Source organism: Hippocampus bargibanti, linkage group LG16 (assembly GCF_051943395.1).
Source record: "Hippocampus bargibanti isolate YZ-2025 linkage group LG16, ASM5194339v1, whole genome shotgun sequence".
NCBI classification, from domain to species: Eukaryota; Metazoa; Chordata; class Actinopteri; order Syngnathiformes; family Syngnathidae; genus Hippocampus; species Hippocampus bargibanti.
In genome coordinates, this window is record NC_142749.1 from 16,348,458 (window position 1) to 16,362,606 (window position 14,149).

The 14,149-nt window shown below is 37.9% G+C and overlaps 1 protein-coding gene across 4 annotated transcripts in view; it reads left to right on the forward strand.

The window, feature by feature from the left end:
* The first annotated feature begins 9,827 nt into the window (after window positions 1-9,827).
* Window positions 9,828-14,149, forward strand: part of tcf7 (transcription factor 7) — a 36,160-nt gene continuing 31,838 nt past the window's right edge. The window contains exons 1-3 of one of the 4 annotated variants that reach the window (XM_089017475.1): window positions 9,828-10,763; window positions 10,931-11,003; window positions 13,734-13,840. In XM_089017475.1, the coding sequence (XP_088873601.1) occupies window positions 10,563-10,763; window positions 10,931-11,003; window positions 13,734-13,840 (381 nt within the window). In that variant the 5' untranslated portion in view covers window positions 9,828-10,562. The remainder of the gene's footprint in view (window positions 10,764-10,930; window positions 11,004-13,733; window positions 13,841-14,149) is intronic. The other 3 variants (XM_089017477.1, XM_089017476.1, XM_089017478.1) reach the window with 3 other exon arrangements.

The window sequence follows — 14,149 nt, forward strand, 5'->3', positions numbered from 1 at the left end:
ACATTTTGAATAACCTTATGGATTTTGAGCCACGCGAATGGATGTTTTGGGAAGACTAAGTTGAGAGGCCGAAGATGCTAGTAAGCGGAAGAAGAAGAAAAAAAAAACATTCAAAGCCAGGCATTTGGTTGAAGAAGAAGAAGAAGACACATACTTGTCTTGTCTTTTAAGGTCTGCCAAGAGTTTATTTGTTTTGGATTAATGTAATTATACCCCTAACCCCCACCTCCGAACCGAACCCCCTCCGCCATCCCTTTAACACAGTGAAGATTGCACAAACATCCCAGTAGCGCCACTGGATTACATTAGTGCTTTGTATGGACAGCCCAAGCAGCTGCTTTTTGGGTTGTGTCCAAAATAATATGACATACAGATTGAAAAAGCCATGAACGCAAGATGGCCGCATAACTCGCTGGACGCTATTTTTATTAGTTGCACGTTTTGCTTTTGCAACACGACAGATGCTTTATTTTTGGTTAGATTTTTTTTTTTTTAAACGCAAAAGATGAGGAATGTGACAGTGTTGTGACAGTCACAATTTTTATTTTTTTGTTTGGACCTCACAGTGTAGAGGTTGTGAGTTCAAATCCCAGTCCGGCCTCCCTGTGTGGAGTTTGCATGTTCTTCCTGTGTAGGTTTTCTCTGGGTACTCCAGTTTCCTCCCACATTCCAAAATATACTTTGCAGGCAGATTGAACGCTATGGATTGTCTCTCGGTACAAGAGGATGAATGGATGGATACTGTAAAGCAGGGGTGTCAAAGTCATTTTTTGCCGCGAGCCACATTGTAGTTATGGTTTCCTCTCGAGGGCCGTTATGAATTTGGGGAACCCATTAGAATGTTTAAATCCCTTCAAATGTTACATTTAGAGCACACAGCAAATTAATGAATAACTCGTTTTCAAATCTGAAGTCAAGAATAATGACTTTTATTGTGGTTGCCATCCAAAAATATGAAATTTTGGCTCAGATTTTAGCAATCATCATGTAATTTAACAAGTTTGATTTGCTTTTGCGGGCCGAAAAAATGATGTGGCGGGCCGGATTTGGCCCGCGGGCCTTGACTTTGACACCTGTGCTGTAAAGGGTCATTGAGAGTTTTGAAAGGGTTTTTTAAATAACATTATAATTATTATTATTATTAGTAGTAGTAGTAGAAGTAGTAGTAGAGTATTATTATTATTATTATTATTATTGTTATTATTATTATTTTCATTACTATTGTTATTAATATCATTATTACTATTGTTATTTTTATTTTTAATTTAATTTAATTTAATTTATTTTATTTTATTTTATTTTATTATTTTTTATTTTTTTAAACACACACTTCGTCTAGAAATGACCATCTTTCACCGCTAGAGAGCAATGTAGTCGCTTTATGCGCTACGTGTATTTGCCCAAATTTGACCTTGACCCAATGACCTTCCCAGCGCGAACTATAGAACACATTTGGAGTCGCGTTATTATGCGCATGGTTGATTATATCCATCCATTGAATTCAAATGTGCTTTCATCGCTTGTCTAGATGCTAGCGCGCTGCATGTTTTTGTTTATCCTTGATCTTTCCTCCTAACTCGGACGCATGGAAACAATCTTAAACACACACACACACACACACACACATATAGTAAAAAAGCCAAACAATGATCCATCATCAGCACCCACATCCTCCTAAAGGCCACATCAGGCTATTTTTGCCGAAGGAAAAAAAAAAAAAAAAACTATTCCAGATCAGGCAGCCGACAGTCATCTGCGGGCCCCCTTCGCCACTAGAAAGAAACCACTGTGGACGCCACATTTAATAAGAGCCACCCGCCTTCTGTCACAGGGAGTGGAGGAAGGCTCCCTCCTTATGGTTAGTTATAGTGCTGCAAAATGTCTGCTACTGCAGTTTCGGGTTTCATGGCCAGGCGTCGTCAAATGTGGCCGCGTTCCTACGCCCGCCACGAATGACAAAAAAAAAGTTGTGATATTTCGCAATGTCGAGTTATGGGACAATAAATTGCGATATCAAGTGAAATTTGTTTGAGGGCCCGATGAACTTTAGGTTCCATCATGTGGATATGGTAACCTAGCATTCCGTCCCTGTTGGATTTTAGCTAATGGTAATCTACTGTGTGTAGTAATAATAACTAGCATGGCTAGTATTCCGTCCCTGTTGGATTTTAGCTAATGGTAATCTACTGTGTGTAGTAATAATAACTAGCATAGCTAGCATTCCGTCCCTGTTGGATTTTAGCTAATGGTAATCTACTGTGTGTAGTAATAATAACTAGCATGGCTAGCATTCCGTCCCTGTTGGATTTTAGCTAATGGTAATCTACTGTGTGTAGTAATAATAACTAGCATGGCTAGTATTCCGTCCCTGTTGGATTTTAGCTAATGGTAATGTACTGTGTGTAGTAATAATAACTAGCATGGCTAGCATTCCGTCCCTGTTGGATTTTAGGTAATGGTAATCTACTGTGTGTAGTAATAATAACTAGCATGGCTAGCATGTTGGATTTTAGCTAATTCTGTGTGTAGTAATAATAACTAGCATAGCTAGCATTCCGTCCCTGTTGATAATGGTAATCTACTGTGTGTAGTAATAATAACTAGCATTAGCATTCCGTCCCTGTTGGATTTTAGCTAATGGTAATCTACTGTGTGTAGTAATAATAACTAGCATGGCTAGCATTCCGTCCCTGTTGGATTTTAGCTAACGGATTTAAATGTAATCTATTTGGTAATATTAACAAGCATCGCTACCATGAAGTCCCTCTTGGATTTAAAATAATGGATTTAAATGTAATTTCTGTGGTAATAATACCTAGCATGGCTAGCGTGAAGTCTCTGTTGCATTTTAGCTAACGGATTTACTGTAAATGTAAACTATATGGTAATAACTAGCATGGCTAGCGTGAAGTCTCTGCTGGATTTTAGCTAACGGATTAAAATCTAAAATTTAATCTACGTGGTCATAATAACTAGCATGGCTAGCATGTTGGATTTTAGCTAACGGATTAAAATCTAATCTACGTGGTAATAATAACTAGCATGGCTAGCATGTTGGATTTTAGCTAACGGATTTAAATGTAATCTATGTGGTAATAATAACTAGCATGGCTAGCATGAAGTCCCTGTTGGATTTTAGCTTCACGGATTTAAATGTAATCTATGTGGTAATAATAACTAGCATGGCTAGCATGTTGGATTTTAGCTAACGGATGTAAATGTAATCTGTGTGGTAATCATAACTAGCATGGCGAGCATGAAGTCCCTGTTTTCTTACCTACTGTCAAAAATGACCATAAAGTTCCTGTTTGAGCTAATGCTAATATATTAGCATAATTGTCAACTGTTGTTAGCTACTTTTTCTCTTGATTATTTGATCAGTTAAAATAAAAATGAAAAACATTTTTATTGCGGAACTGCGGCTAACGTGCTAACCGCGATTATCAAGACGGGACTCTCGACAGATGACGCGGACAAATGCCTCTGCATCGCAACAGTGATACAATCGGCTACTTGGCTAACGGTGACAACCGTGGCAAAGAATTAACGCAGCGCGACCGCTAGCATGTCCTTTTTATTATGTTCCCTGAAACGACTGGACGGCTACCAAATGTCTTTTCACCCGGGAGACTCGTGTTTTTGTCTGTAAATAGCAACACATGCTACGTGATTAGCTTCCTAGCGACTATACATTTTAAACTTTTGTGTGAGTGTGTGTGTATGCGCGTGTGTGTGTGTGTGCGCGTGCGTGTGTGTGTGTGTGCGTGTGTGCGTGTGTGTGTGTGTGTGTGTTAGTGAATGGCTTGGATCCACATCAAAGGGCCCCAGCTAGTCTCTGCATTAACGAGACCTTTTGTTTCCTGCCTCACAGATTACTGCATGACCCCCCCCTCCCCACACCTCTACCAAGACCTCCCCCCTTTGTGTGTGTGTGTGTGTGTGTGTGTGTATACGCGTATGTAGGGCTCATTAACCTGTGCACCCAAAGGTCAAGTTGCGATGGTCTTCATTGGTCTGCATGGTGCATTCATGTGATGTCAGTTGGCAACCTTTGGTAAACATTTTGCGCGGTTCATCCATCAACTATTTGCAGTTTTGTTGGCAGTACATTGTTTTTTTTTTTTGTCTTTTCCCCCTCCAAGCCATTTCATTTACATTTTTGAAGATTTGGGATTTTTTTCCTACTTCAGGGATTTTACCAATAGTGGAAAGCAACCTATTTATTTATTTATTTACTTATTTATTTATTTGTTTATTTATGTATTTATTTATTTATTTATTTATTTGTCTATTTATTATTGTTCATATATATATTTTTTTATTTATGTATTTGTTTATATTTATTTGTTTATTTATGCATTTATTTGTGTATGGTTGCGAGGGCTTCACTCATATCAACCCATGTCTAAATGTCTGTCTAAATTTATTTATATATGTGTTTTGTTGTGTGTGTGTGTGTATTTATTTATTTAATTATTTATCTATTTATTTATTTGTTTGTTTTAATTTTTATAAGTATTGTAATATTGCAATACGTTCCAAAATGCCGTCAAATGTATTACGATTTTAATATATATGTATTTTTAATATATTAAACTCTGTTTCATTAACTCATTCACTGCCCAGACGATGTGCAAAAAATTGTCCATTCCAGTGCCAGGGTTTTTGTCATTTTCACTCAAATTGCAGGACCCACAGAATATTGAGTTTTAGGACGACAATAAACATTCAATTCAGCGTAAGAAACCTTAGACTCTTTTCTTTCATCAGAAAAAAAAGAGTTAATTCCTAAGTTATATGAGTCTGGAGTTATATGAGCTTGAAATGAGGGCGGCTGTACAAAATACAATACATACATATTGATTTTTTATAGCGATTTAACAATAGCTGAAGATGTGACAAAGCGCTAACATGGACAAAAGGGAAATACTGCCCCCTTGTGGAAGTTAAAAAAAATGCCAGAGGTCTGACCAGTGCTTTAGCGGCACCCAAAAAAATCTGAATAAATTTGGGAATGCCAGCAAATGAGTTAAAATCAAAATAGCCTGAATTCACGTCAAATCATGAAATCATCTGACTTTGACTCAACCTCACCCCCCCCCCCGTTTCAAAAACGTTCCTTATTTTTTCTTCCAGTGTTTGTTTATTTGTTTTCCCCCCACCCCAGAGCCCCCCTCTGCGATCGTAACTCATAAATGTTTAATAAGCCGCTAACGACGAAGAGGTGAAGAGACCGAATCAATCGCATCGTCAACACAAACATGCCTGCAATAGCTCCGCGGAGCCTCGTTAATAACTTCTCGCCGGAGTCAAAACATAACTTTAGCACTACGCATGCATGGACGGGAAATGGACAAATATATTGGGACACGTTGACTTTTCCATCTGTTGGAAGTGACGTCAAATAGCACGACCCGTACGATTTGTTGTGCCGCGGAGGCCTGGGTTTGGTTCTGTGGGCTCTCAAACTTCAAACAAAATGAATTCCTCTAACCAACGAACTGTGTGTTCCTTCGAAAATTACCAGTGACCTGCTTAATATGGTGACCGCAATGCTAACAACAAACAGCAGTGACACTGTCGCTATTTACTTCAAACGCTAAAACGTCAAAAAGAATGTGTATTTAACGAAAGCATCAAGCAACTAGCTTAATGCTAACACATTGTGTGTTAGCATGAAACACAATTGTGATAAACACTGGCATAAAACTGTTTAATTATCACTTAGATAGAAACAAATGTGAAAAAAGAAACGTTTTAAACCACTTCCTGGTTTGCCAAGAAAATGGACTGTTCCATTTTTTATTTTAAGGGGGTTTGATGCTAACAATTCTACAATATATCTTAATCCATCATAGCAAACTACTTCCTGCTTCATGGAGTCAGGGTCGATAATTTCTTCATTCCGAATAAAATCGCGTAAACGAACGTCAATCAAATCTATACATTTGCGCCTTTTAAAAGAGCGATTAGTGCCGGTTGCAACATGTTGCGCTTGTTGTCTGTGTGGTGCCTTCAAGGACATGTTTCCAAACGGCAAGCGGGCAATAAAAAGGCACGCAAGTGGTTCCAGTTAAAGAGCTGTTTTCCTTGGATGTGGTTTAACCCCAATGAGAGGACATGATTTCATTACTTTGCCTTAATGTCGTGCCTGCATGTTGCGTTCGAAAAAAAAAAAAGCACGGCAAACGATCGTATGTAATCTATTTTATTTTCATTGTACGGACAACGCCACTGTGATTCATCTTTTAAGAAAAATAAAATAAAGGGTGAAAGGGTTTTAAAATATTAAAAGATGTACAGTGCACACTTCATATTTTCGGTTTATTAACATGTAAGTACATTTTTTTATGATTTTTTTTTTAGTAAATTAAGCAATAATAAAGGCATTGTGACACATAAGCCAAAGGAATTCAAAAATAGATAAAATAGAGACGTTTAAATTTTTCATAAATGGAACACTTTTAGTATACTAGCTAGCTAGTAGCTAGCTAGCTTTAATAACTACCACCTGAGTTTAAAAAAAAAATCATTCAGTCTGGAAAAATACAGATATTTAAAATGTTCATAAATGCAACAGATTTAGAATACAGTACTAGCTGGCCAGTAGCTTGTTAGCTTTAATAACTACCACCTGAGTTTTTAAAAAAATCACTCAGTCTGGAAAAAAATATATTTAAAACATTCACAATTGTCACAGTTTTAGTATACTTACTAGTTAGTAACTTGTTAGCTTTAATAACTAGCACCTGAGTGGTTAAAATCACTCAGTCTGGAAAAAATTATATTTAAAACATTCACAAATGTCACAGTTTTAGTATACTAGCTAGCTACTAGCTTGTTAGCTTTAATAACTAGCACTCGAGTGGTTAAAATCACCCAGTCTGGAAAAATTTAGATGTTTAAAATGTTTATAAAAGTAAAAGTCTTAATATACTAGCTATCTTTTAGCTAGCTAGCTTTAATAACTAGCATTTGAGTGATTGAAATCTCCCAGTTTGAAAAATAGAGACACTCAAAATGTTCATAAATGTAACCGTTTTAATATACTAGCTAGCTAGTAGCAAGCTAGCTTTAAAAACTAGCGCCTGAGTGGTTAAAATCACTCAGTCTGGAAAACTAGATATTTAAAATGTTTCTAAATGTAACAGTTGTAGTATACTAGCTAGCTGGTAGCAAGCTATCTTTAATAATTAGCACCCAAGTGATTTAAATCTCACTCTGGAAAAAAAGCAACACTCAAAATATTCATAAATGTAACAGTTTTAGTATACTAGCTAGCCTTTAGCTAGCTAGCTTTAATAACTAGCATTTGAGTGATTGAAATCTTCCAGTTTGGGAAAATAGATACACTCAAAATATTCATAAATGTAACAGTTTTAGTATACTTGCGAGCTTGTCGCTAGCTAGCTTTAATAACTAGCACTTGAGTGGTTAAAATCACTCACTCTGGAAAACTAGATATTTAAAATGTTTCTAATCGTAATAGTTTTAGTATGCTTGCTAGCTCGTAGCTAGCTAGCTTTAATCACTAGCACCTCAGTCTGGAAAAATCGAGATATTTAAAATGTTTGTAAATGTAACGATTTTAGTCCACTAGCTAGCTCATAGCTAGCTAGCTTTAATAACTATCAAGTGAGTGGTTAAAATAAAATGTTTCTAAATGTAACAGTTGTAGTATACTAGCTAGCTGGTAGCAAGCTGTCTTTAATAATTAGCACCCAAGTGATTTAAATCTCACTCTGGAAAAAAAGCAACACTCAAAATATTCATAAATGTAACAGTTTTAGTATACTAGCTAGCCTTTAGCTAGCTAGCTTTAATAACTAGCATTTGAGTGATTGAAATCTTCCAGTTTGGGAAAATAGATACACTCAAAATATTCATAAATGTAACAGTTTTAGTATACTTGTGAGCTTGTCGCTAGCTAGCTTTAATAACTAGCACTTGAGTGGTTAAAATAACTCAGTCTGGAAAACTAGATATTTAAAATGTTTCTAATCGTAATAGTTTTAGTATACTTGCTAGCTCGTAGCTAGCTAGCTTTAATCACTAGCACCTCATTCTGGAAAAATCGAAATATTTAAAATATTTATAAATGTAACAATTTTAGTACACTAGCTAGCTCATAGCTAGCTAGCTTTAATAACTGGCACCCAAGTGAGTTTCATAGCGTAGCTTCTACGTTGACACGCATGCCGGATATTGTAAAAGATGCCATGTTCAAACAAAAATGGCCAAGACGCTCCCCATTTCGCAGCACATGTTCTTTATGAATTCACGTGCGTCTTGTCATGTTTTGCATCCATGCTGGATTTTGTAATAAGACCGACCAGTGCCGAGTACTAATATGTTTTCTCACTTCGGGGGGCGTAGTTAAAAAAAAAAAAAAAAAGAAATGCCCACGTGGGTCTCAACAGACGGAAACATCTGTCTATATTTAATCAAGGCGAATAAACAAGGAGTTTAAACAAGTCATTCATAATTTAGATTTGCATACATTGGAAGTGCGCCTTTTAATCTTTGTATTAATATGCACCAGCGATATTGTATAAATATGCAGCTTTATGTAAATGGCCACGCGCCCGTCTTTCTGTTTGTGTTTAATTTCGCTCCACAGCTGAAGATCGTCACTCGGTCCGCGATTAAGTGTCGCGGATGAATATTTCTCAATTAACAAGCGCATTAAAAATGCATCGACACAGGGAGCAACAAAAAAAAAAAAAGGGGGAGGAGAAGGAACGACGTTGCAACTTCGTTCCCTCCTCGACATGGAGTCGGGCCACATACAAAATGGGGGCCAGATACGTGCCTGGTAGGCCACGCCCTCTTGTTTGGTGCTTGTAAATGAAACACTTTTGGGCCAGAACGCCGGCGACATGCTTTAGAAACGTTTAAAAAAATGTCCCTTCTCAATCTGGAACAGGATGACCTGAGAAACTTTTAAACCTATAATTTCCTATTTTATTGAATGCAGCGTGAGGGTAGTGGTCATCAACTCTGTTTTTAATTTCCTATTTTATTAAAAGCAGCGGGGCATCCCCACCGGTGGCCTAGTGGTGAACACTTTGAGCTCACTGTGCTAAGGTTGTCGGTTCAATCCCGGTGTGGAGTTTGTCTGTTCTCCCCCATTCTCAGCTTTGTTTGCGAGAAATGTTGTCTTGATGTTGAAGGTGGGATATTTTCCCATTTCCACAAATGCACCACAATCAAGTTGAAGAGGTGGTAGGGGTTGATTAGTTGCCATTTTGTTTTATTATTTTTTTTTTGTGTTTTAATGTTTGCGTTGAACTATGTTGATGTGAAAGACTTTGAATACAGACCCAAGTACAATGGACTCGAATTGTGAGAAATAGACGCCCAGGCTGCCTGTGAATAACACACAATAATAATAATAATAATAATAATAATAATAATAATAATAATAATAATAATACATTTCATTTCCTTTCAAAACTCTCAACGACAGTCACGGGATAATAATTTTTTTGTGCGGGTGAGCAGCGGCAGCCATTCGCGTTAGCGTTCACTCGGACTCTAGTAACACAGCAGCAAAGTTATAAAAGGAAGAGGAAAGGAAAGAAAGAAGTAGAAAAACAAAATACATGAGCTGCTGGCGCCTGTTATAAGAACTTTTTTGTGTGCGTGAGCAGCGGCAGCCATTCGCGTTAGCGTTCACTCGAACTCTAGTAACACAGCAGCAAAGTTATGAAAGGAAAGGAAAGAAAGAAGTAGAAAAACAAAATTCAGGAGCTGCCGGCGCCTGTTATAAAATTATTTTTTTTCAAGGCCAAAATTCTTGAGGGAGAAAAATGATATATCGCAAAAAAAATAAAAAATGGGCGTTGCCCTCGACTCCACCAGCGGAAAATGTTTTAATTAAATAAAGTTTAACCTGTACGAAACTTACACAAGACATATGTTATCATATTTTGGAAAAGGAAGATTCAAAATCAGTAGTTTAATAAGAATATTTCTTTCTGTTTTCATTTTTGTTGTTTTACCGTTTAATTTGGTAAAAATGGGAACGTTTTGAATCTGCACTCCAGTAGGATTTCCCATGTTCTTGAAAGCAGCATGTTGCAACAGTGCAAATCGCGTTAGGATTTTCCCAGTTTCACGAATGCAGCATATGCTGACGGGGTACTCGTGGTGTTTGTCGCCCCAAATCGTAGATGGTGTGAACACGCCCCTGAATTGGTCATGAATAATACTGGGGGACCATGAGGAGGAGGTAGTGGTGTCTCAAAGAAGTTCTGTAGGAACTGTTTCGCGTACACACAGACACGCGCACGCACGCTCCCGTATACGAGTCATCGGAACTGTCAATCACCCCCGTCGGCGCCCTTTGATGTCGGGGGTCCTCGTTTTGCCCTGTTCACTCTTGCGGGAGAACGTCAGTCCTCCTCCAGGTTGCCGCAGGACGCCACGGAACAACTTTTCCCCGTCTTCTTCCGGACTTTTTAACAGGACAAACTCGTAGATTTGACGTCTGTTTTTCGACTTTTTTTGTTTAAACTTTGATTGGACACACTTCTTAAAAAGTGTCCCCGGACGTGGACATGCCTCAGCATGGAGGGGACGACCTGGGAGCCACCGACGAGATGATCGCCTTCAAGGACGAAGGCGAACAGGAGGAGAAGGTTCACCAGGAGTGCGCCTTCACCGAACAGGACCTGGCAGACGTCAAGTCGTCCCTGGTCAACGAATCCGAAATCCACCAGCACGGCCCGGGCGGCCCCGCCGGCTGCGGCGCCTCCTCGGTAGGCTGCTCCGTTCTCGTTGTTTTTTTTTTTCAGCATTTTCCTCACTTTCAAACACTTTCCTCACCACGCAACACCTCGTATTACAAATCAATTCACTCTAAATCGACTTGAAAGCACTTTAAAACAGCTTTACATCCATCTTTTCCCACTTTTACACTCTCCAGGCGGTGAGACGGGGGCAGCCGACCGAGCAGCAGAGGGGCTTCCCGGACAAGCACAGGGAGCAGCTCGACGCCGGTAAGGAGCAACCCCCCCAAAAACACCCCGAAATTTGAATGTAATGGTTTGATTAGAGTGTTAATGTTTTAAAACAAACTTTTTAATTTAATCACCCGAAGTATTTCGCTCAGGGAGGGAAGGGAGGGGGGGCACGTGCTGTTCGGCGGCGGCTTCAAAGAGTTGAGCTTCCAGGTGGCCACTGTTAAAAATGTCGAACGTCTGAGCCTTCTTTTTGTTTTTTTGTTTTTTTAGGCTAACCACTGATAGCATCCATTCGGGACGAAATGTTGATTACTGTTGTTGTTTAACCGTTTCTGACTGTTTTATTCTTTAAAACAAGCGTTTAAAATCGAAAGATTTGTAATACAATACAATACTAAGCACTTTAAAGTTATTTACATGTTTATGGAGCGAGATTCTGCCTTTTAAACGATAACTAAAATTATGAGTTAAACATTCTATTCTGAAATTCAATAAATCATCCAATTTATGTTCAATAGTTTGGCATTTTTTATATTCATCAATATGTAACTTGCTGCGGATAAAACAAACGTTTAAAATCGAACTGTTTTTAATACAATACAATACATAGCGCTTTAAAGTTGTTTACATGTTGACTGAGCGCCATTCTGCCTTTTAAACGAAAACTAAAATTATGAGTGAAACATCCTCTTCTCAAATTCAATCAACCATCCAACTTATGTTCAATAGTTTTAACATTTTTTATATTCATCAATATGTAACTTGCTGCGGATAAAACAAACGTTTAAAATCGAACTGTTTTTAATACAATACAATACAATACAATACAATACATAGCCCTTTAAAGTTGTTTACATGTTTATGGAGCGCCATTCTGCCTTTTAAATGATAACTAAAAGTATGAGTTAAACATCCTATTCTCAAATTCAATCAACCATCCAATTTATGTTCAATAGTTTGCCATTTTCTTCATATTGATATTCATCAATACGTAACTTGATGCGCACATAGATTACCTGTAAACATTTCAAAGTTGTTTCCATGATGAGCACGTCAAAAATGTTTGATTTTTGTTAGGATTGGGCATTTAGCTAACTATGAGACATTTCATGTTTTTTTCACACATTAAGGAGCATGTTTTTGCCGAAAAAAAATCAGAGTAAAAATCAGTCGTTTTAAATCAACCAATATTGGATTTAATCGATAATTACAACCAAAATCCGCTGAATTATTGCGGACCCTTGGCCATTTTTTGTTTTGCGTTTTACATTTTAAGATAGCCGCACAGGGAGGTGAATGTTTTGAGTACATTTGAGATGTTTTTAAGTTCGCTAATTGTTGAATTCAGACATATTTTGACCTAATTGAGCTAAAAATATACAGCTATGACTTAAAAAAGATGCTAAGATATCCCTATTGTTGATTTGTTTTTTTTTTAATCCATCATTTCCCTCTCATCCTAGCGCAATTCCATGATATAGTCGTAAAATGTCACCCGAGGTGGCCTAATAGCAAACAATGACATTATTAAAACAGGCTTCAGCCAGCATCTTGTATCTCTGTGTACAAAGTCACAAAATTAACATGTCGGCTTGAGAAACAGGAGGAGGAGTAGGAGGAGGCGATGCTCGTAATGCGTCTCACATGCCGGAACTAAAAACACATTAGATTCGGGATCATCGTGTATTTATTTTACACGAGGTGGTTAAAAGGGATAAAATGTGTTTCATCACACACAGCAGACGTCCAAACTAAACAAGAAAGGAATGCTGAATGATATGTTTTGTTGACTTGTGTAAGGTCATTGCACTGTTGTTGTTGTGTTTTGTATTTTGTTTTAGCCTTATAGTTGGTTGGCATGGAATGGTCAATGAAGACGCAGATATTTCTTATTTTATTGAACGCAGCATCCAGGAAGTGGAAGTAGTAGGCGCCGTTAGCCATATTTTTTTTGTATTTATATATATACACAGTAAAGTCTCGTTATATCGATATTCAAGGGAGTCCGAAAATATATCGATATAACCGGGACTATCGATATATCCGACCCTGTTTGCATGTAATTTTCTCCGTGCGTGCATAAAAATAGTATCGATATAACCGGGACTATCGATATATCCGATATCGATATAACGAGACTTTACTGTATATATATTTGTATGTATTAAACACCATTAAACACGGTTGACATGGGACTGTTGGAAAACAGATCCAGTTGAGATATTTCCGATGTTATTGAATGTAGCATATGTCATGACATCATAAGGTGTTTTTTTTTTGCGGGGATTGTATGTTTTTTATATGTATTTAATTGATTTAATAATAATAATACATTACATATTAAGCACCTTTCAAAGCTCTCAATGACACTTTACAGTCACAGACAAGCATAGGTACTATAATAAATAAAATATCACAAATACAATGCAATAAATAAAATACAATTTGACTGTTCCACTCCTATCCTGCAGGTGTCAGTAGCGACAGTTGCCAACTGTCAAAACAAACGGCGTTAAGACAATCTGTGGATTTGGAGAAAAAAAGGCTAAGAATGCACAACTTTGTGTGTTGATCTTGTTACCGACGCTAACAGACTTAAAACACTTGACGCAACTTGACAATTTATCGTCACAAAACGAGACTTGACCTGTCAAGGAATGTTGCAGAATACCCAATAGTCATATGTCATTACAAACTCAACTGAATAAAAATTGGTTCACGACCTGATTAGCATTTCCGCTAACATGTTCTTTGTTTATTACACAGCATCCAAGCAACAAGATGGCGGCGTGTACAAGACGCCGGCGTACTCCGGGTATCCCTTCCTCATGCTTCCTGATCCTTACCTTCCCAACGGCTCAGTGTCACCAACGGTAAGTCTGCACACCTCAAAAAAAATAATTGAAAATTGAAAGATGGTCACCATGTTGCTGGAAGAGGTGGTGGGCAGGGTGAGGAGGGTCCAGTAGTTCAATGATTTAAAAAAAATATATATATACAAGTAACATCTGACTTACGACCGGCTCGACTTACGCTCACCCGTACTTACGACCATGACCTCCAGACCCTATTTTTAAAATTTGAATTCTACGCCTGGCACCGCAACGCGCTAGCAGGCCGGCGGCACGTACAACAATTTTGCCGAGCCAGCCAGCATCTCACTCTCGCACAGCAATCGACCG